At 46.2% G+C, this 24,170-nt stretch overlaps 1 protein-coding gene across 3 annotated transcripts in view; it reads left to right on the forward strand.

Annotated features, from left to right (window-relative positions):
* The first annotated feature begins 433 nt into the window (after nucleotides 1-433).
* tmem178 (transmembrane protein 178) overlaps nucleotides 434-24,170 on the forward strand; it is a 43,712-nt gene continuing 19,975 nt past the window's right edge. The window contains exon 1 of one of the 3 annotated variants that reach the window (XM_038804153.1): nucleotides 434-1,258. In XM_038804153.1, the coding sequence (XP_038660081.1) occupies nucleotides 811-1,258 (448 nt within the window). In that variant the 5' untranslated portion in view covers nucleotides 434-810. The remainder of the gene's footprint in view (nucleotides 1,259-24,170) is intronic. The other 2 variants (XM_038804145.1, XM_038804135.1) reach the window with 2 other exon arrangements.

Genomic DNA, 24,170 nt, shown 5'->3' on the forward strand with positions numbered 1-24,170 from the left:
TGGCCTGCTTGGTAAGCCAGTGATTTAGCCTGGTGAGCTAAACCAGCCCCTAATGTTGGTGGAAAAAAAGAAAGAAATGTTGGTGGAGGGGTAAATATTGACCAGGGCACGTGGTAGACCCACCCCTGCTCTTCTTGAAAATAGTTTCATGGGATACCCCACCCCATGTGAGAGACAGTAGGGTTTCGGGTCAAAATGTAACTTGAGAAAGACAGCACCTCCAACAGTGCAGCACTCCTTCAATATTGCCCAGGTGGATCAGATATCCTCAGAAGGAACTAAACTTAAGCCTTCTGAATCAAGAGCTTGTGATACCAATGAGTGAGATAAAGGATACGTTTAAGTTCGAACTTGCATTAAATTTGGTGTGGCATTCGCAACCGCGGGGGGGGGGGGGGGGGGGAGAGAGGGATGTTTTAGAGGTTGTTTGGTGTACTCACACCGAGAGCGAGAGAGAAAGAAAAAAAACAAATAACAGCCGGAGTGGGAGATGCTGCATCTACCAGTGAGGAGAGGGAATGTGAGACTCTCCAGGCAGAGGAAGCAGACCAGTGCACAACTCTCTCTCAGCCAGTCAGTCCCTCTGCAGGATTGCCCCTGCCTGTCCGAGCCACTGCACAAAGAGTCCGGATAAATGACAGGGGAAATCAGAAGCGTCTGCCCGACCCCCGGCGCTGGGGCGAGGGTGTGGGGCTTGTAGAAAGGGGGGAGGGGGGCAAGACATCCATCGGATTCGAGAGCGGCGTTGCCTCGGACAAGAGCAGGGAGGGGAAGTCGATGCTTGGGGCAAACTGAAAGAGAGAGAGAGAGATGGAGAAGCGGAGCTGGATCACCTCCATCAGCCTGTTCCTCAGCGGCTCCTCGCTCCTGCTGCTCACCACGGCTATTTTCACCGATCACTGGTACGAGACGGACACCCGGAGGCACCGGCAGGGCTGCGACGGTCAGAGCCTGGGCAGCGGCGGCGAGGAGCAGCAGCGGGTGATGCCCATCTACAACCTGCCCCTGCGGGAGCGCGGCAAGGCGGAGGAACCGGTCTCCCCGGGGACTGGTGCAGCCGACACCAGGGGCTCCTTCCACCCACTGCCCCCGGGCCCGGGCAGCGACCAGGAGCTGCTGGAGAACTGGCGCGCGGTGCTGGGGATCGGGGTCTTCGAGTCGGACTGCGCGCGCCCTCTGTTCGCCACCTACACCGGTCTGTGGAGAAAATGCTACTACATGGGCATCGACCGGGACATCGACCACCTCATATCCAAAGGTAGGGCTCAGGGACACAAGGGGGACTTGTTCGCACGTACAAGTGTAAAAGGACAATCTGAAGAACAGGAGGGTTCAGCTAAAGCAGCTCAGATCTTTAGTTGAGCTGGTCAATAAGTCCCATGTACATCGACTACACACCAGTGTGGTCCTTCCGTGGGAAATGTCTAACATCCCGCATGGGACTTGCCGGGTGGGAATGGTAATTTTCCCCATGGTTCTGGTGGAGTACGAGCACCCCCGCTGAGAGTTGGAGGAACTCCATTGAGTATTGTACAAAAGGTCATCCTGAGTAAGGCACAGACCAGAGAGAGACCCGGTAGGGCTCTACCGGGACGTGTATACGTACCGTATTTGTAAATAAATCAAAGTTTTTACTTTACTTGCTGTGGACTCCCCATGTCCTTATTAAAATGTCCATCTCCTGATTCTCAAAACCAAGTCCAATGCTTCCCGGCAATCCTCCCCTTGTTATTCCAGACACTAACGTGAGCATTGGTTCGGGAGGGAAAATCCTCGAAATTCTCCTTCCAGAATTTTTAAATCAAAATTCAAGGACATGTGTTTCTTAAAGAAAAGGAGACAGGCTCAGTAAGTTTTAAAGCAAAATGAGTGATTCTTGCTACTTGGGTGTATTTCTCCCACCTTCCCAATCAACAAAAAATTAAATATGCCAGAATGATCCGGATTCAAATTTCAGTTAATTTTTGGAGGTGGGTTTGTATCCAGGACAGTTTGGTACAATTTAAAGCGAAGATTGACATTTCTACAGGGCTTTTCACTAGCTCAAGGCGCCTCTCAAAGGACTTAACTGCAAACTAAGTACTTCTTAAAACTGTGTATTTACTGTTGTGACGAATTCTGCCACCCATTTGTGCACACGCATTCTTTAATCACCCTTTTTGGTGCACATTATGAATTATGTATTGGCCAGACCCACCTGGCTTCTTACAGCTATGATATTTCTTGCTCAAATCTTAGCAGTGGGACTTTGGAACCCACAACATTGTGACTCAGAGGTGTGATTGCTACCACTGAGCCCAGACTGACACTTGTGAAGCAGCTGATTCTGTGTCTGATTTATTTTTTCCACTGAAAGTGAAATCTGTTAGATTGAAGCTATGATTAAATATATTTCCTGTGACTTTGGGGGAATTTCTCGGTGTCTTTGGGGCTTCTCTGTCATGCATTATTTACTTTGAGGAGAATCATAAGCGATTTGCTCTTTCAGGCACTTGTCTGTGCTTATTTTCAGCTTGCACTGAGAGTGAGTATAGCATGGGTTGAATTAATGATTACAAATCAGCAATTTTGGTACTTTATGGAAACTATATATTTTTTACTGGAATGGCTAGGGAAAGTTATAATCTAATATCGAAGTTAACAACCCATTCAGCTGGCGTGGTGTGAGTGGCTATGATACATTGCATTAATATGACTTAGGTATTGAATAAATAAGGCATGACCTGGTAACATTTGATGCTAATGTTTGCTGCCAAAAGTGGAAGGTATTTAATTACACACCATAGACATCCCTCAATTGGGCAGAGCAGTGGTCAGCACTGCTGCCTTATGGTACTGAGGACCCAGGTTTGATCCCAGCCCCAGATCACTGTCCGTGTAGAGTTTGCACATTCTCCCTGTGTCTGCCTGGGTCTCACCCCCACAACCCAAAGATGTGCAGAGTAGGTGGATTGGTCACACTAAATTGTCCCTTAATTGCAAAAAAAAATAATTGGGTGCACTAAATTTATTTTTTAAAAGCACTGCTGCCTCACAGTGCCGAGGACCCGGGTTTGATCTTGGCCTCGGGTCACTGTCTGTGTGGAGTCTGCACATTCTCACTGTGTCTGCGTGCCCATCCCTACAACCCAAAAATGTGCAGGTTAGGTGGATTGGCCATGCTAAATTGCCCCTTAATTGGAAAAAAAAATTGAGCACTTTCAATTTTTAAAAAAAGACATCCGTCAGCTAGAAATTCCTACTGTGCTTCAAAGCCTCACTCCAGAGACCTGAGCTAAAGTTAACACATCAGTGCTGTACTGAGGGAGTGCTGCTCTGTCAAAGGTGTCATCTTTCAGTTGAGATGTCCAAATACCCAGCTTCCCTTTTAGATGGATGTAAATAGTTCCCATAATATTCAAAGAGCAGCAGGAGAGCTTCCCCAGTCTCCTGGCCAGTATTCCCTAGATTGGTCCCTGGGATGAGAAAGTTATTGTATGATGGGAGGCTGAGATAAGTTGGGTCTATACTCTCTGGAGTTTAGAAGAATGAGAGATGATCTCAGTGAAACATACAAGATTCAGCAGGAGCCTGACAGAATAGCCACAGAGGGGTTGTTTCCACTGGCTGGAGAATCTAGAACATGGGGCACAGTCTCAGGAAAAGAGGGTGATAATTTCGGACTGAAATATGGAGAAAATTCTTTACCCAGAGGGTTGTGAATCTTTGGAATTCTCTAGCGGATTGTGGATGCTCCATCATTGAACATATTTAAGGCTGGGATAGACACATTTTTGGTCTCTCAGGGAATCAAGGGATGTGGGAAGCTGCTGGGAAAATGTAGTTGAGGCAGAAGATGGGGTACGTCTCATTGAATAGCAGAGCAGGCTCAAGAGGTAATCTGGTTTACTCCTCCTATTTCTCATGTTCTTATTTATCCCTCAACTAATCATATACAAATAGGCAACCACATTTTCCTACATTACAGCAGTGATTGCATTTCAAAAGGGCCTAAATTGCTGTAATGCACTTTGGAAAGGTTGTGCAGTCCTGAAAAAAACAAACCTTGTATTCATATACCACATATCAATAATTAAATGTATCAGGCACCTTCATAGGAGTATTATAAAACAATATTTGACACAAAGCCATGCAGGAAAGTATTTATAGCAGCTGACTAAAAGCTTGATAAAATAAGTATGTTCGAAGAAGAATCTTAAAGGGGGAAAGAGGTAGGGAAATAGAGATTTAGGGAGTTCATATCAGAACTTGGGACCTAGACAACTGAAAGCACAGCCTCCAATGGTGGAGGGATTAAATTCAGGGATGCCAAAGAGCCAGGACGGCAGATGCCTCATAAGGTTGTGGAGCTGGAGGAGATTACATAGATAGGGAGGGGTATGGAAACACAGATGCAAATTTTAAAATCGGCATATCACTTTCCCGGGAGCCAGCATAGGTCAGTAAGCAAAGAGGTGATTGGTGAATAGGACTTGGTGCGAGTTAGGACACAGGCGGCAGTGTTTTGGAAGAACTGAAGTTTACAGAGTGCAGAATGTGGGAAACAAACCAGGATTCTGTAACAAAGACGAGGATGAGGATTTCATAGAACATAAAGTCAGAAGGAGGCCATTCGGCCCATCAAGTCTGCACCGACCCATTTAAGCCCTCACTTCCACCCTATCCCCGTAACCCAATAACCCCTCCTAACCTTTTTGGTCGCTAAGGGCAATTTAGCATGGCCAATCCACCTAACCTGCACATCTTTGGACTGTGGGAGGAAGCCAGAGCACACCCACGCAGACACAGGGAGAACGTGCAGACACCACACAGATAGTGACCCAGCAGGGAATTGAACCTGGGACCCTTGCACTGTGAAGCCACAGTGCTAACCACTTGTGCCACCGTGCTGCCCAACAGGAGATATGCTGAAATGGGCTGTGATGAGCTATTTTATGGATTTGAAATAGGTGACTTTCATGTTTGTGTGGATATGTGGTTGGAGTTAAAAACAATATCAACATTATAGATAGTCTGGTTCAGCAGTTTCCAGGGAACAGAGTTTGGTATTGAAGACAATGGTATCTGGTTTTCCCAATGTTTAGTTGGAGAAAATGTTTTCTCATTTAGTACTGGACAGTGGACAAGCAATCTCACAAGTATGAGACAGTGGAGGGGTCAAGAGAGGTGATGGTGAGGTTGAGCTGGATGTCACAGCATGCATTTGGAAATTGATGCTGTGCTTTTGGATAATGTAGCCAAGGGGCAGAGAGGAGGGAGTCAAGGATAGGTCTATGGGGGATACCATAGGTAATAGTGTGTGAGCATGTAGAATAGTTATTGTAGGGGATACTCTGGATACAATTAAAACAGATAAGAATGGAACCAGGGAAGTGCTGTCCCACCCATCTGGACATCAGTGGAGAGGCGGAGTAGGATGTTGTGGTCAAACATGTTAAAAACTGCAGACAGATCAAGAAGGGCAAGGAGGAAGAGTTTACTTTTGACACAATTATCAGATAGGATGCCATTTGTGACTTGGAATCATAGAATTTACAGTGCAGAAAGAGGCCATTCGGCAGATCGAGTCTGCACTGGTTCTTGGAAAGAGCATCCCACTTAAGCCCCACCTCCACTCTATCCCCGTAACTCAGCAACCCCACACAACCCAAGGGCAATTTATCATGGCCAATCCACCTAACCTGCACATCTTTAGACTGTGGGAAGAAACCGGAGCACCCGGAGGAAAGCCACGCAGACACGGGGAGAATGTGCAGACTCCGCACAGGCAGTGACCCAAGCCGGGAATCGAACCTGGGACCCTGGATCTGTGAAGCCATTGTGTTTTCGGTATTGTCGCAAGGCTGGAAACCTGTTTTACAGGAGGCAAACATGGAGTTCCAGTAATGATGGACATGGATTTGGGAGGCAACAACACTTTGGAGTGGGAAGGGGGGTTTGTGATTTGGTGACAATTTACTAGGACTATATAATTTAATGGGCTTGAATGTTTCAGTCCCCCAGCCACCTGCTTCTCGGCAGTGTGCCGTTCACTGGTGGTGGGATTCTACGGGCCTGATTCTTTGGCCTTTTACATAGATACATGGAAAATAGGAGCAGGAGGAGGCCTTTTGGCCCTTCGAGTCTGCTCCACCATTTATCACGATCGTAGCTGATCATCCAACTCAATAGCCTAATCCTGCTTTCTCCCCATAGCCTTTGATCCCATTCTCCTCAAGTGCTACATCCAGCTGCCACTTGAATATATTCAATGTTTTAGCATCAACTACTTCCTGTGGTAATGAATTTCACAGGCTCACCACTCTTTGGGTCAAGAAATGTCTACTCATGTCTGCCCGAAATGGTTTACCCTGAATCCTCAGACTGTTACCCCTGGTTCTGGACCCGCTCTTGCTCGAGCGAAACAAGGCTGGTGAACAGCGGGAGAGGTTGAAAATGAGAACCGCACCAAGCGCCAAACAGTTTGCGATGTAACCCGCCCACTCCCATAGGCAAAATCGGGATCCAGCCATAGTGTGGTTAGAAACCAAGGCCGGGATTCTCTAAAAATGCGGCTAAGTGTTGACGCCGGCATAAACACCGGAGTGTTTCACGCCAGCTTCAACGGGCCTCTTGGCGCAGCGATTCCGTAGCCAACAGGGGGCCAGCACAGCACCAGAGTGGTCCGAGCAGCTCCAGCTGCCGTACGCGGCCCTGCATTGCTCGTCTCAGGTCCGCTCATGTGCACAGCAGCCGCTTCCGCGTCGGCGCCGCGCAACATGTCAACTGCCAACACCCTCGGCGATGCTCCTCAGTGACTGGGACATGCTGTGCAGCGTCTCGGCAATGCCCACCTGCGATTGGGACAAGCTCCGCAGTGTCTTGGCAATTCCCACCTGAGACTGAGACATGTCCTGCAGAACCTCATCAAGGTCAGCCTGGTACTGGGTCACATCCCCCAGAGAGTCGGACATTCTGCCAAGAACCCCAGCCATGGCCGTCACCGACTGCGCGTCACCTTGGACACCTTCACTAATGGTGCCAACGCCGTGCACCAGGCTCTCCACTGCGAGTGATACCCTATCACTGTTGGCCTCTGTGCCATGCATTGCCGGCGACAGCTCCAGCATCCGTAGTCTCTGGTACTGGGTCACAGTACTCAATCGGCTATGGACCTGCTGGAGTGTCGCTGACGTCTCCCTCTGAATGTCCCGGCCGCACCCTAACTTCTCCATCAGCTCTGGGATGACCTCTTCCATAGGCTCAGCATCAGGCTCTGATCCAGCAGACATCCGACAACTAACATGTCCCACGCAGGTGTGTATATCTGCGCTGGTGGAGGGTGGGGATGACAGCTGTGACACGAATATTACCGTGGCATCCTCGGATCTCTCCTCCAAGGTGGTTACATGGGACTCTGACGAGGGGGCCCCCCGGGATGAGCCGGCGCCATCGGCTGGAGGACCTGCGGGAGAATGGACATGTGGTCAGTGGGAGGGATGGGTCAGTCAGGATGACAATAACAACTCACGTTTGACAGGCCTTCCGGGTGGAGTCTGTTGGTTCCTCACCTCTGTAGTATCCGTCAGCCTCCACGTTGGTAACCTCTCTGTCCTCGGCCACCCCAGTCACCTCCAAGGCATGCTTCTCGAAGGTGGCGAGCATTCTGATGTCCAGCACACCACCGCCAGTCTGGGCCTTCTCCCGAATGCTTGCGGGGGGCGGAAAGGACTTGGGGTGGGGGGATGGGTGTTGGTGTCTACTCACTCGTGCTGCCCGGTGTTGGTCATTGACCTTTTTCCGGCAATGGAGGCCAGTCCTCCTCTTCACACTCCTGGTGCTTACAGCCGCCACCTCCTTGTCCCAGGCAGCACTGGCTGCCCTATGGCTGATCCTCCTGGCCTCCACAGCATATAGCAGCCTCCCAGGTCTGCGTCCCCTCAGGCCGTCGGGAACCTCGCAGCAATTCCCACTTGCTACAACACTGAGAAACCTTTCCGAGAATCGCGCCCTGTACTCCCACCACTTGTCAGTAGGATTTCCCATTGAAACCACTCACCCCGCCGGAAAACCTGCGGGCCGGAGTGCGCTGCCCGTGGGAATGAGAATCGCAACAGCTAGAGAATTCCGGCCAATGTCTTTTCTTTCTTTCCTGTTTTTCAACATGTTCTCTGGTCATAAACCCATCGATGATCAAAGAATAACAATTCTAGGTATGATAAACAATAGGTATATTGATTCCAGATATGTTCCCGTCTGAGTGATAAACAGGTTTTACACAGTTGTACATGGGATTTTAGATTTTAAACAGTACGATGCACATTGAAATGCTACCTTTTCAAGTCAGAGTGCTTCTTTTGTGAAGTATTATTGTTATTTTTTTTTTAAATGCCAACCATTTTGTGCAGATCACTATCCTAAACAACTGAAGTGAAAAACTAGTTCATCTGTTTTTGGCGGTGTGAGGTAAAATAGAAATTCTTGCTGAAGCGCCAGGATAATTGAGGCAGTACTGTACAATCTCTATCATCCATCTGAACCGTTGGAACAGGCACAACCTTTGTTTATTGTCCCATTTAAACAGTGGCATCTTCAGCAAGAGCAATATTTAAAATCAAATTTCATGATCTGGACATCGCTGGCAAAGTGGTTATTTATTGCCCAGCCTGTTCCTTACAACTTCAATGCCTGGTACATCGCAATATATAATATCCCACCCCACCCATAAACCATACAATCTACTGGGAGAAGCAAAAAAGCCAGATCAAAATAGAAACAAATTGGGGAAGGAAGATCTGGAGAATTCCTCTTTGACCCTATCAAGTGATCAAAACTAGCTCAGGAGACCACTCTGGTCACAATTAATATACTATACCTGCCTTATGATAGATTCAGATGACGAAAGATGGGAGGAGCTCAAGTGGAGCATAAACACCTGCATGGATTAATTGGGCCAAATGGCCTGTTCCTTGTGCCCTAGGTAATCCCACACAATATATTCCTGGTTGTCTTGAGAACGTTGTGATATAACCTTGCAAAAACAACTTCAGAGATCAACTAAGAGTCAATCCCGTTGGTGTGGGACTTGAATCACATTATATATTTGACCAGAAGACAGACAGCTTCAAGCTGATAGAAGCTTTCTTTATTTCCAGATGTAAAAAAATTGAGTTTCAACTCTCAAAATATTACAGTGAGATTTGAACATGAATTGTATTGTGCTGAAGTGTCACTGTGGATTTAAGTCCTTGTACCCTAGTGGGGAATGGATTGAACCCATGGACCTCTGACTTGGAGGCAAGAGTGTTACCACATGTGGCAAGCTAACATAATAGGGACTATGGCTTTTCATAGAATCATAGAATTTATAGTGCAGACGGAGGCCATTGGGCCCATTAAGTCTGCACCAGTCCTTGGAAAGAGCACCCTACTTAAGCCCATGCCTCCACCCTATCCCTGTAACCCAGTAACCCCACCTACCCTTTTGGACACTAAGGATCAATTTAGCATGGCCAAACCACCTAACCTGCACTTCTTTGGACTGTGGGAGGAAACTGGAGCGCCTGGAGGAAACTCAAGCAGACACGGTGAGAAAGTGCGAACTCCGCAGAGTCACCCAAGGCCAGAAATGAACCCGGGGCCCTGGAGCTGTGAGGCAGCAGTGATAACCACTGTGCCACCATGCTGCCCTAATTTTGATAATTTCATAGAAAGCTTTTGGGAAATATATGCTTATAATTTTCCGAAAGCAAATTTAAGAAGCCGCAATGTTACTCTTTTGATGCTTAGCATCCTTCAACAAATCCATGCATTTTATACCACAGATCATTGATGAAAATTATTTATATCAAGAGATGGTTTTGGAGACCCTTAGTGTACATTACAGTTACTGCAAGTTCTGTTTGTACTTTTGTACGTGAAAGCCTTTCATTATGCTTTTAGCAATCAGAAAGATTATTTATTTTAGATTAGGAATGACCTTTGGAGGGCAGCATGGTGGCCTAGTGGTTAGCACAACCGCCTCACGGCGCTGAGGTCCCAGGTTCGATCCCGGCCCTGGGTCACTGTCTGTGAGGAGTTTGCACATTCTCCCCGTGTCTGCGTGGGTTTCGCCCCCACAACCCAAAAATGTGCAGAGTAGGTGGATTGGCCACGCTAAATTGCCCCTTAATTGGAAAAAATAATTGGGTAATCTAAATTTATTTTAAAAAAGGAATGACCTTTGGGCTTCTCCATCAGTCAGGAAGTGGTGAGCCATCTTTTGTCCCCCCCAAAATATACTTTATCCATAGCATTTATTGAATTGGTCATTCAAAGTTGACATTACATAAAGTGCAAAACAAATCAGTTTCATCTGACACTGGCTGTATGTTATTCACTACATTTACAATGACAGTCAGTATTTACCATTTGCATTACATGTCAAACAAACAGTGCGAGGGTTGTTCACAGCTCCCGGACGCTGTGCACTAAGGCCTGAAAGGACTTCAAAAGAGGCCTTTCCCTATTGTGCTTTTATGGCAGGTGCCCCAAGCTTGAATGCATCCGTCAGCATGTAGTCCTAAACCTTGGGCGGGATTCTCCCTTCTGGGGACTAAGTCCCCATGCCGGTGGGAAAACCGGCGCCAACCACTCCGGCGTCAACAGCCTCTGAAAGTGAGGAATTCTCCAAATTTTCGCCGGAGTGGTTGGCGCCGCTCCAGCCGGATCTCACGCATGCACGGACCGGCTGGCGTATTTCCCCGCAAGCGCCGGGGTTCTCTGCTCCGCGCCCGCCCCGGGGCAAAATGGCGGAGCCCCACAGAGGCCCGGCGTGGAGGAAAGAAGGCCCCCACGGAAACAGCCCGCCCGCAGGATCGGTAGGCCCCGATCGCGGGCCAAGCCTCTTGGGGACCCCTTTCGGGGTCGGATCCTGCTGCGCCCACCCCTAGGACCGCCCCCGCACACTTACCTGCCAGGTCCCTCCGTGCGTGAGGTGAGTAATTCACGCCAGCGGGACTGGGCCAAAACTAGACGGCCACTCGGCCCATCGGGGCCCGGAGAATCGCCGAGGGGTGCGCTGTCAACGGCACCCGACCGGTGTGGTGGGAATCCTGCCGGCCCGCGGAAAACAGCGCCGGAGAATAGGGCAGCCGCGTCGGGGCGGCAGGGCGAGATTCGCGCCTCCCCCTGGGGATTCTCCGACCCGGTGGGGGGTCGGAAAATCCTGGCCCTTGGAGCATGTCAGTGTGCATCACCCAGTCATGGGTTTTTTTTTTTTTTTTTCTTTTTTTTTTTCTTTTTTTTTATAAATTTAGAGTACCCAATTATTTTTTCCAATTAAGGGGCAATTTAGAGTGGCCAATCTACCTATCCTGCACATCTTTGGGTTGTGGGGGTGAAACCCACGCAGACACGGGGAGAATGTGCAAACTCCACACGGACAGTGACCCAGGGCCGGGATTCGAACCCAGGTCCTCAGCGCCGTAGGCAGCAATGCTAACCACTGTGCCACCGTGCTGCCCCCACCCAGTCATGGATAACTCTTTGCATCGAAAGCCGATAAAGCTTAGGTTGACCAATGAACATTGTGACGGGGCTAAGACCTCACAGTATATTTTTATGAAATATATATGTCATCATCATGGCTAATTCCTAAAATGGCCTGAATCTATGTCTGGCTGTGACCTGATACAAAAGACCCAGCAGAAATGTATCAGAGACTTGCACTTCATTGTCTCTGAAGATTCCTCTCCAAGCCCCATTTTGGAGAGTAGATTCATTATGTAGATATACAATATTCTGAAAAGGACCCTAACCTGGTTCAAGCTGATGAGGCAAGTATCCACCCCACGATCCTGCACATAAGCAATTGTATTCCCGAGGCTATCAGATATCTTCCTGCCGAGCACAGCACAGGTCTGATCAAGGTAGATCACCAACTCCAGAGCAGACTTGACATGATTAGCGTTGACTTTGGACAGAATTTTGTCGTCCACATTAATTAGTGAAATGGGCCATCAATTTCTAATTTCCTCCCTCTCCCCTTCTGCTTGTAGATGAGGGTGATGATGCCTTTCCTCGTGGATTCTCACATGTTGCCAGCCGGAAGCAGTCTCTCAGACACTTCTAGCAGGCCTTGGTTAATCCAGTCCCACAGGGTTGAATATAACTTGCTAAACTGTTGCTTCTTGGTGTTTTACTCGTATTGAAGGGCCTGGCATCCTTTGCCAGCTCATCCAGAGTTATCAGTTTGTCTGGACTCTCCTGCTCGTTGTCATCAAAGACCTACGTGATAGAGGACAGAAAGGACTGGAGTACTATGATGTCTGTGGACTTTACATTGTACAATCCACCATAAAAGGATGTTCTGTGGCACAGTGGTTAGCACTGCTGCCTCACGGCGCTGAGGTCCCAGGTTCGAATCCTGGCCCTGGGTCACTGTCCGTGTGGAGTTTGCACATTCTCCCCGTGTCTGCATGGGTTTCACCCCCACAACCCAAAGATGTGCAGGTTAGGTGGATTGGCCACGCTAAATTGCCACTTAATTGGAAAACAAAAATAATTGGGTACTCTAAATGTATAATAAAAAAATAAAATAATGTTCTGATCATTCAAATGACAGGCTGTCATGTTCAGAGTGCTCTGTGTACCTTTTGGAAGAGTAATTGCAAGCACATCTCATCTAGCTCCACGGAACGGAGTCTGGGTGGAAGATAATCTTGGAGGCTTGCGCAGTGAAAATTGAGGCCAACTGACCATTCACCTCTTGGCGATCCTCCTTAACATCAACCGCCATCAACTGCAAAAGGAGCAGATTCTGCATGGTTTTCTGGAATTGAGACATTTTCCTCTTTCTCTTTCTCTCGCCTTTTGAACACTTTTGAGACTGAAGAACTTCTTGATTTTCAACATAATCCCTTCCCACCTGAATGTCAAGGACTCAAAATGAGATTTCATGGCTCTCCAATCTTTGTAATCTTTTTTGAGTTCTTCCGTGTTTTCTGAGATTGGCAATTTCAGTCCAGCTTCCATATCCCCCTGCCAGTTCTCTGGTCTTCCTGTAGGTAATAGTCAGACAGTAGGAGGCAGTGGTCAGAGAAGCATACCAGATTGACGTCAGCGGATCTGATCGTGAATCTGCAGGATACAAATAGGTCTCCAGTCCTGGAACCAACTATGACAGCAATTTAGCCTGACCAAAATGTCGGACAAAGCTCCCATCTGCAGCAACCATAGGTTCACATCAGCGCTGACTGACGCCACCTTTAGTAAGTGGGGACAGGACGGAGGGACACTGACAGTTAGGGACCTATATACGGATGGCAGGATTGCAACAATGGACGAACTGACAGAGAAATTCCAGCTAGCCAGGGGGAACGAGCTAAGGTACCTGCAACTCAAAAACTTCCTACAAAAGGAGACAAGGACGTATCCACAACCGCCACGACAGACATTACTGGAAAAGTTACTGGACACAAGCATACTAGATAAAGAGAACTGTATCGACATGTATGACCGACTGGTAGAAAGGGCCGACACCGTACTGGACGCAACAAGAAAGAAATGGGAGGAAGACCTGGGGATTGAAATAGGGTGGGGACTCTGGAGCGAAGCATTGCATAGGGTCAACTCCACTTCCACGTGCGCAAGGCTCAGCCTGATGCAACTAAAAGTGGTACATAGAGCCCACTTAATAAGAACTCATATGAGTAGGTTCTTCCTGTAGGTGGAGGATAGATGTGAACAGTGCCAAGGGGGCTCGGCCAACCACACCCACATGTTCTGGTCTTGCCCCGACTTGGGGGTACTGGACAGCCTTCTTTGAGGCAATGTCCAAAGTGGTGGGGATGAGGGTGGAGCCATGCCCGAAAGTGGCGGTCTTCGGGAATCAGAGCAGCCAGATCTATTCCTGGGGAGGAAGGCAGACGTCCTTGCCTTTGCCTCCCTGATCGCCCACAGTAGAATCCTGTTCGGCTGGCAGTCAGCAGTGATGTTTTATCTGTGTTGGTCTAACATCGACTGCAACTGGATGCAGTAAAACGAGAAACAGGCTTCCGACACAGGAGATGGTCCAACACTGTTTTATTGAACCTGTTGATTGCTGTACATAATCTGCTGTGGGTTGACACTCTATTAACCTAACGGATAACCTCCTGCTGGCTTGACCAGACTAGCTCTCAAACACATGGTGATGATGTTCATTGGCCTGTGCGCTGCGACTATCTCCCTGGCCTTGTCCTGTGAGAGAGGAAGTGCCTTAATGCCCTGTGGCCTTATAGTGGTGGTATCCTGTCTGGTGATTGGTTGTTCTATGTCGTGTTCATTGGTTATCCTGTGTGTCAATCACTGCCTGTCTGCATCTCATGATATGCATGAGTGGATATTATGACAAGCAGCACCACCCAAACCTGCAGACTGGCTGTCCGACCTCTCACAATCTCTCCAAATGGAGAAAATCAAATTCGCCATCCAGGCTTCAGTCGACGACTTCCACAGAACGTGGGAGCCATTCACCAGACTGTTCCGGGACCTGTTTGTGGCCAACGAACAAGCAGAAGAATAGCCAAGTAGCCAAGAATCAGGGGAAAGTAGCCGAGGCGGGGGAGGGAGGGATATACTGGGGGGCGGGGGGATAGCAGCTAAACCGAAGAGGAAAGAAAGGCGCACCACAGGAGAAGGGGAGGGAGAAAGGAGGGGGGGAAGAGGAATGAGACAGGGAACAATAGAGGGGAACCAGTGAGGTGGGGGGAGGCAAGGGAATGACAGCCAGAAGGAGGGCACGGGAAACAATAACAAACTTGGCATCTACAGGAGCAGAGAACAAGGAAAATCCGGGCGAAAGACGGGACGAACGGCTGACGCGGAGATGATCGCGAGACATCAACAGCAGCGAAAACCGTCTGGGAGAAGCAAGTGACAACATCAACACCAGATCCATTCGCGTATTGTCCTCTGTAATTTTTCTGCAATTGTTTCCCCGGCGCCCAAATGTATATGTACCCCCCACCCCCCACAAACAGATGTGCTACTTATGTGCTAAAAACAATATTGCCAATTGTACAGAGCTGCTGTTGTTGAACTAGCGCATAATACCCTACCAGTTATTTTATTCTAACTTTCTTTTTGTTGTTGTTTGTTTTGTTTTTTGTGCGTGTTCCCTTCTCTTCCATATATATATATTCTATTTTGTGTACATAACAGTAAAAATAATTTGTTCAAAAACCCAATAAAAAACATTTATTAAAAAAAAGGATACAAATAGGAAGTCTACCCTAGAACAGGCAGATCTGTCTGGCCTCATCCAGGTGTGTCTACACTGAATCCATCTGCAAAGTTGGGGCTGGTTTAGCTCACTTGGCTAAATCGCTGGCTTTTAAAGCAGACCAAGCAGGCCAGCAGCACGGTTCAATTCCCATACCAGCCTCCCCGGACAGGCGCCGGAATTTGGCGACTAGGGGCTTTTCACAGTAACTTCATTGAAGCCTACTCGTGACAATAAGCGATTTTCATTTTCATTTCAAGTTGATTAAAATGTTGTGCAGCTTTGCAGCTTTTACTGTATCCAACAGGAGGCGGCGTCCAGTTTGCTGTCAGCCCTGCTGGGTCGTCCAGCTGCATTGATGATGCAGTTAAAGTCATTGCCGAGATGTTGCCAGCATCAGTAGGAGCTGATAGAGGACAGCCAACTGCGCACTGTTTTGAGCTGGAGCATATACGTTAATAAGTGGGAGGGGAACATTATTGTGAATTACATCTTTACAAGGAAGCGCCTGCCCATCACCTCCTTATCTTGAGAGATGGTGATTGCCTCCCCCACAGTAGAATGCCCAGGCTGGAGGAACAGGAATTGTTTCTTCCTGACCAAATCAGTACTCCACAGGAACGCCATTGTGACCATTCTATCTGGGTGCTGAGGTGCCATGTCCCACATTCCTGCAGAAAGAGCAGGACAGCTTTGATCTTGGCAAGGGTACCTCAAGGCCAAACCGCACCGCAGAACAGACTTAATGCAATGTACATTAATGGAAGCAATCTTTAGCCTCATTTTGGAGCATTTTGTCACTTGCCCGATCCATTGATTAATTGTTCTACCCCTTGAGTGTGCTCCCGCATGCCCATGGTGTTCACCAAGTCTCACTTTTGTGGGCTGAGAAGGTCATCCTGGTCTGCCCCATTAGTGTTGTTCCACCCGCGTGACATCAGGGGAGTTGTGCAAGCACGGGGGGTTTGGTCTGCCCTCCATTCAGAATGTTGGTATCGCTGGTTAGGCCAGCACTTGTTGTCCATCAGAACACTATAACTTCTCTCTCCTGCAATCTCAGCCTCTCTTGTGTCATTGGAAAACATTCAATCTAAATTTATCTGAGTAAAGCTTTTGAAATATGGCCTGGTGTTTTATCTATAATTTTACAAATTCTTTCATGGGATGTGGGTGTCACTGGCTTTTGATGTCCATCCCTAATTGCCCTTGAACTGAGTGGTTTGCTAGGCCATTTCGCAGGACAGTTAAGAAAATAATAAAGACAGAAAATGCTGGAAAAACTCAGCAGGTCTGGCAGCATCTGGAGATAGAAACAAAGTTAACGTTTTGAGTCAGTTTGACTTTTATTTTTCAGAATCAGCCACATTATCGTGAGTCTGGAGTCACATGTAGATCATGATAAAGACAGCAGATTTCATTCCCTGAAGGGTATTAGTTAACCAGATAGGTTTTTACAATAATTGATGGTTTCATGGTCGCCATTACCGAGACTAGCTTTTCAATTCCAGGTTTATTAATTTAATTTAAATTCCACCAGCTGCCACGGTGGGATTTGAAGCCATGTCTTTAGAGTATTAGCCTGGGCCACTGGGATTAACGAATTGATGTTACCATCTCCCCAGTTGTTTGAATGAAGCTAGAAGACAGAACGTGATAGGAGCAGAATAAAAATATTGCATTGGTAAAACTGACTGAACAGTTGCAACTTGTGAAATTCAGCACAGTAGCTCAGGCTATATATATCCAAATTCAGATCACAGATTCACAGCTCGAGATTAGTTGCAAGTAATGCAGATATTACGACACAATAAACAATTCAATGGATAACATGTTATTGTGAAATAAACATTTTTAAAATGTGTTGCCATTTTGTGTGGACACTGACTATGGCCATTATTTTAGTTACAGGCAAAGAATGATGGACAAAATAGTAAATGTATTGGAGCCTGGTGGCCAGATTGTGCAATGATGGTGTATTATACTGTGTACAAAATGGCAACTTTTGTGTATCATTCAATGACATCTTTAACATTAAAAAATACACAGGAACACGAGTAGACTATTTAGCCCCTTGAACCTGTTACGCCATTCAATGAGATTATGGCTGAGCTGTGACCTAACTCCATACGCCCATCTTTGTTCCATATCCCTTAATACCTTTGGTTAACAAAAAATCCATCAATCTTTGATTTAAAATGAGCAGTTCATTGTGGAACAGAGTATCAAACTTCCAGCACCCTTTGTGCGTAGACTTGAAAGGTCTGGCTCTAAACTTTACAGTCCTTCACCCCCAACCTGCGGGAATAGTTTATCTTTATCAACCCTCTCTGACCCAGGAGGTATCCCAGAAGATGCTCTGGGGGACCCCCCCAGAAGTTCACACATAAAGACTGTATGGCAATTGCCTGGGAAGTTCAAACTTCTGACGGGAAAGTACCCTGTACTTAGGAACCATCCAAAACTTTAAATTGAAAACTTTGGATAGTTCTGATTCTCTTAACAGAATAGATCCACAGGAAAAGTTAGAAGTGTTAAAACCACTTCTAACTCCTGGGTAACAATAGTACTTATCCTACCGCCAGCCGCCCATTGCACATCCCAACTATCCCTCCCTCAACTACTTCCCCACCACATGGACCCCCTGACTACCCCCACACCCGACTATCCTACCCCCAGTCCCACACCTTCAACTACTCCCTCTGCACATCCTCGACTACCCTCCTGACCCTACCAATCTGCCTTACCCAGCCACTGATCCATTCTATCACCTCACCCAATTACCGTACACACTTGCCTTCTCCCTGACTCCCCCCAAAGACTGCTACCCTGCACTGAGTAGATCAGGAGTCGGTACATTGTATATTTCTCATCCGGCCTGAGTCAAGGTCAGGTGAGAAATGTCCAGCTCCCAACTAAGGTAAGTAAAAATGCGCAGAGTTGCAATCTGACTGTGATTGCCACTCCTCGAATTCTGACCCAATAAGTTTCCAATATAATACATGACACATGTCCTGGGTTTAACATATAATGGATGGTGAGTCGAAGGATACAAACCTCTGTGCCATACAATATATTGGGTCCACCGAATGTCAAACTAAAGTTTAATTGCAAAATTAGCAGAGACCTACAAAGTATTTGCAGTGCAATTAGTATCTTTATTGCAACAATGTTTTTTTAAATCCTCACTCCATCCTCCCTATGGCATCACGCTCAGGGCATACCCATTCCATCCCTATCCTATCCGCATCCTCCCCTTCTTCCCATGTAATCCCATCGCCATTCCATCTCTCCCATGCATTCCCCCAATCCTTCCCCCATGCCTTACCCTGCCATGCCATGTCATTCTATCCTACGTGCCATCCCAAATGCCAACCCATCTCAACCTGTTGCCCCTCCGTTTCCCATGCCGGTCCCCCGCCCTTGTGTGGAATGTTTTATGTTTGGTGAGGTTGCTCTGCAAAACTCTGCTGTTCAGTGGGATGACAGTTAATTAGATATTTTAAAGCTTTAAAGCACATTCAGACACTGAGTGTGCACATGCACAGCCCGCCAAATAATTCAACAAGAAGTGCACCCCTTAAACTGGCCAACCAAAACAGAGGACAGAGAAAAACTCTATATTGTTATTATCGATACCAAGGGAGCTTCAGTGACTTTCCTGATTAGGTACTTTATCAGTAGTTTATTTACTATTGTCGATTTTACCACTTATGCCTTTTAAGGTTCATGGTAGTGTTATGGGCCAGGGTTTAGAGAGCCACACAGTGTATCATGGAGTTCACCTGACCCACAATTTTTAATAGATTGTGCTATGGGGAGCACACGGCCCACTCTACAGGTGTGGTACAGCAGAAATGGAAAAATAAAGTATTTTTTAAAGCAAATCAATGTTTATTCTCTGAACTCAAGGTAACCTTTTTAAAACATACAGTGAATATCTTAGCAACCATTAATTCAAATACAACCCCCAAAGAATACAACACTAAGTAATCCTTAAGCTGTCCTTTTAACATCCATAAGACTTAAAAAAGAACTTTTAACAAAAACACATCAGGTTAAAGACACTTCTGAGAGCAGTTATTAGTTTTAAATCACCAAAGGATCGATTTACAGTTTTTAGATTACAGAGAGAGAGACTAATACCCCTTCTGGCTGTGACTGCAGCTATCCAGCTCTGAAAACGAAACTAAAACACATCCTGCAGCAAACAGCCTAAAACTAAAGTAAAAAGTTGACAGACAGCCCAGCTCCACCCACACTCTGACATCACCGCTAAACACCCATTTCTTAAAGGTACTCTCACATGACACCTCCCCCCAAGAAAAAATAAATTAACTATCAACTTCAAGATGGTTTCATTTTTCACCTTTTCCCTATCCTTTAAGAAATGCACACACTAAATATACTTTTTCATTTCAAAAAAACAACACACGCAAACAGGTATAATAATATCGTCCATTTTTTCCCGTTCTTCTTGTTCCAACTGAAATCCTTCTCGATTGACAGTCTCTTTGAACAAGAAGGTCTCAGCACGATCCATCTATTTCTCTACGCCTCGGCATTTCTCTTCAAAGTCAGATACTTTAGTTCAATCTGATCACAGAGTTCCTTGCAATTCACCAACACAAGAGCATTGGTTATCACAGCTTTCAGGCAGTCAAATGCCTGTTGAAAGTCCGCTGTCCACTGAATTTTTTTACGTTTCTTAGGCAAGTCTATCAGTGGAGCAACCACGCTACAAAAATGTTTCACCAATGTTCGATCAAATCCACTCATGCAAAGAAATCGCATTACTGTATTTCCCTTCGTCTTGAGGAAATTGGATACTCCTCATTAACTGTTGGTTTCACATCCCGTGTGACCATTCAACCCTGTCTGATTGTATGGCCAAGGAAAGTGACTTGGGCTTTTCCAAATTCACTTTTGGCTAGGTTTATCACCAAACCCACCTCCTGAAGTCGATTGAATAACTCCATCAGATGTTTTAAATGTTCTTTCCATGTCTGGCTGAAAACTACCAGATCGTCGATGTATACCGCACAATTGGGTAATCCTGAAACAACTTTGTCACTTAACCGTTGAAATGTGGCTGGGGCGTTTTTCATGCCAAATGGCATAACTTTGAATTGGTATATACCATCTGGATTCACAAAAGCTGAAATTTCCTTCACGCTTTCAAATAAAGGTACCTGCCAGTAACCTTCAAGTAAATCCAGTTTGGAAATAAAAGCTGATTGTCCCACTTTCTCAATGCAATCCTCCAAACGTGAGATAGGATAAGAGTCCGTTCTTGTAACTGCATTAACCTTTCTATAGTCCACACACAACCATTGGGTACCGTCCGGTTTTGGTACCATCACTATGGGTGAGGTCCATTGGCTGCAACCCACTTCAATTATGCCATTTTTAAGCATACTCTCAATCTCTTTGTTAACCTGTGCCAATTATAAAACTTTATCTCCAATGGCAAAACTACGAACTTTGGATTTCTTGTCCGCTACCCGTTTCATCACATTTTGTGCAACTTTTAAATGTTGTCTTGCCAATTCACCTGCTCTATTTAATTGTTCCCTAAAATTTGATATGTAATCCAATAATGTAATTTCCGATTTCTCACTCACCAATGGATGGTGCGCAGTTGATTTAAATTGTTTTATTCCCAAGCTCTCCATAACTTCTTTGAATAATCTTGAGGTCAAATTTGATCCTTGATCCGATTGTATTTCTGTGGGTAGTCCATATCTAGTAAAGAATTTAAGTAACTCCTCCACAATCTTTTTAGCTGTAATATTACGTACTGGAATAGCCTCTGGAAACCTAGTAGACACATCCATTATAGTCAAAATATATTGATTCCAGTTTTTGTTTAGGAAGCGGTCCTACACAATCAATTAAGACCCTTGTAAAAGGTTCCTCAAATGCTGGAATGGGTATTAAGGGCGCTGGTTTTATCACTGCTTGAGGTTTCCCTATCACTTGACATGTGTGACATGATTGACAAAATTTAACTACATCATTATGTAGTCCAGACCAATAAAAATGATTTTGGATTTTAGCTTGAGTTTTCCTTATTCCCAAATGACCTCCCTCTGGTACCTCATGTGCAACTTGCAAAACCTCCTTTCTATACCCTACTGGCAATACTACTTGATGAACTTTTTCCCTCTTTTCAGCCGCCTGCATATGTAAAGGTCTTCATTTCTCATCAAGACATTACTTTTATGGTAATAACACTGGTATACTCTCAGATTCCTCTTCCGTACATGCTTTCTGATATATCCATTTTATTTCTACAACTTTCTATTGTAACTCCGCCAATTTTCCTGAACTAAAAATATCCTCCTCATCCTCCACCTGTTCTTGTTCTTTTTCAACCATCTGATCAAGAATCATTTCTGATAATTGCACTTCAACTTTATCTTCACTCTTTGATTTCTCCTCTTGGCTTAACCTTGTGACTTTGCAACCTTGTTACTACACAATCCAGAAAAATCCCAGGATATTCGTCCTTCAACACTTCAGTTGTCTGATTTTCCACTGGCTTATTAACCACAGTAGGCATCACTCCCACCTGCGATCCAGCTATATCATTACCCAAGATAAACTGTATTCCTGGACAAGATAATTTCTCTGTTACTCCTACTACCATTTCATCACTCTTCACTGGACTTTCCAACCTTACCTTATATAATTGAACACTACTCCTCTCACCCTGAATTCCACATATTACCACCTTTTCTGTCAACATTCTTCCCAAACTACATAGCTCCTCATCTCTTACCATTAAAGATTGACTAGCTCCCGTATCTCTTAAAATTGTGACTTCTTTACCTGCTCCTCCTGACACACGAGTAAACTTTACCCACACAAGTAAATTCTTTTAAGACATCTGGCACCTTCTAATCAATCACCTCTTGATCAGGCTGTACAATCTTTTGCACCTCCTTTGCTTCACTTGGGCTTTCCTTTGCCACTTTAACAAACCCCACTGTCTTATCCTGTTTTACCACATCAGCCTTCCCAGTGCTTTTCTTCGACCACCAACACTGTGACTTTACATGACCTAGTTTATTACGGTGTGAACATTTGAAACTTTTCATGTCTCTTCCACCCTCGTGATTTCTTTTTAAATCTGAGGTACATTCTTCTTATTATCTCCCATCAGATCACCTTTACCGTTACCACTTGAATATTTCTCATGTCCCCAGTTTCTATGCCTCACAGGCTGAAACTGATGTCAGAAACCAAACTTTGATTTATGAACTAATTCCTAATCACCTGCCATTTCTGCTGCTAACCTCACAGTTTTAACTCTATGCTCTTCCACATGAGTTCTCACTACATCAGGAATTGAATTTTTAAACTCCAAAAGTATAATGGGCGCGATTCTCCGCTGCCCACGACGGGTCGGAGAATAGCGGGAGGGCCTTCCCGACAATTTTCACGACCTCCCGCTATTCTTCCTCCCCCCCCCCCCCCTCCGGCCGCCCCCGACACGAATCGCTGCTCGCCGTTTTTTACGGCGAACAGCGATTCTCCGCGGGCCAATGGGCCGAATACTGCGGAGTTTATGGCCGTTTTCACGGCTGCGATCACACCTGCTTTCAGTGTTCGTGAAAACGGCCGCAAAGTGCCCGTCCCGGACAACCATGGCACCGATTGGCAAGGGTGGCATGGGCCTGTGATCGGTGGGCACTGATCGCGGGCAGCGGGTCCGATACCCGCGCACTATTTGTTCTTCCGCCGCCCCGCAGGATCAGTCTGCGGGGCAGCTGAGGGGCATGACGGCCCGCGCATGCGCGGGTTTGACGCATATGCGTGATGATGTCATCCGCGCATGCGCGGCTGACATTGACGGTCGCTAAGCCCGCGATGCCGTGCTTCACGGGGCCCCGCTGCTAGCCCCGCCCGGGGGGGAGAATCGGGTCCCGGGAGGGGGCGCGGAGGCTGCCGTGAAACACGGCCAGTTTTACAGCAGCCTTTACGACTCGCCGCATTTGCAGAGAATCACGCCCAATTTCTCTGAGAGCTTCATACATTTGGTCTATTTTCAAAGCCCTTAACCACCTATCAAACTTACTCTGTTTGATCCTTTCAAACTCCATGTATGTTTGACCAAATTCTTTCCTTAAATTTCTATACCTTTGTCTGTCAGCTTCAGGCACCAGTTCATATGCACCTAAGATGGAATTTTTCAACTCCTCATACGTCCTCCAGTAGTGATGCAAACACTTCACTTGTTTGAATCAGTAATACCCACATGTCCTGTGGCCATTTCATTTGTTTAGTTACCTTCTCAAATGAAATGAAAAAGGCTTCTACCTCCTTCGCATCAAACCTTGGCAATGCTTGGACATATTTAAATAGATTCCCACCAAGCCTTCGACTTTGACGCTCTTTCTCATTATCCTCATCACTATTATCCAACTGTACATTTCCCTTTACGTCTGCCAATTTTAACTGACTGTCATGTTTCATGGCCATTTTCTGAAGTTCAAACTCTCTCTCTTTATCTTTGTTCCCTGATCTGCATCTCCCTTTCTCTTCTTTTTGTTCTGCTAGGGCTATTCAGTCTTTTCTCCTTTCTTCTCTCTCCTTTTCTTTTTTCTCTCTGTCTTGTTCTCTTTCTTTTTCCGCTCTCGCTCTTTCCTTTTCCTCTCTTTCGTATTCAAGCTGCTTTAATTCTTTCTCATGTTCCATTTGTTTAATTTGTAACTGAATTTTTGTCATTTCCAATGAGTCAAACTGTATCTCAGGCAACTTTAAATGCTTAGCCACCGCCATAATTACCTCATCTTTTCGCATTTTGTCAGGTAATGGTAACTGCAATGTTTTTACCAAATCTAATAGTCGGTTTTTAGTCTCTGTCCGTAAGGTACTGCGCGTGACCGTCTCCACCCCCAAAAACTTCAGAGCCTCTGAAAGTGCCATTGTCCACAACACACTC

Source organism: Scyliorhinus canicula, chromosome 1 (assembly GCF_902713615.1).
Source record: "Scyliorhinus canicula chromosome 1, sScyCan1.1, whole genome shotgun sequence".
NCBI lineage: Eukaryota > Metazoa > Chordata > Chondrichthyes > Carcharhiniformes > Scyliorhinidae > Scyliorhinus > Scyliorhinus canicula.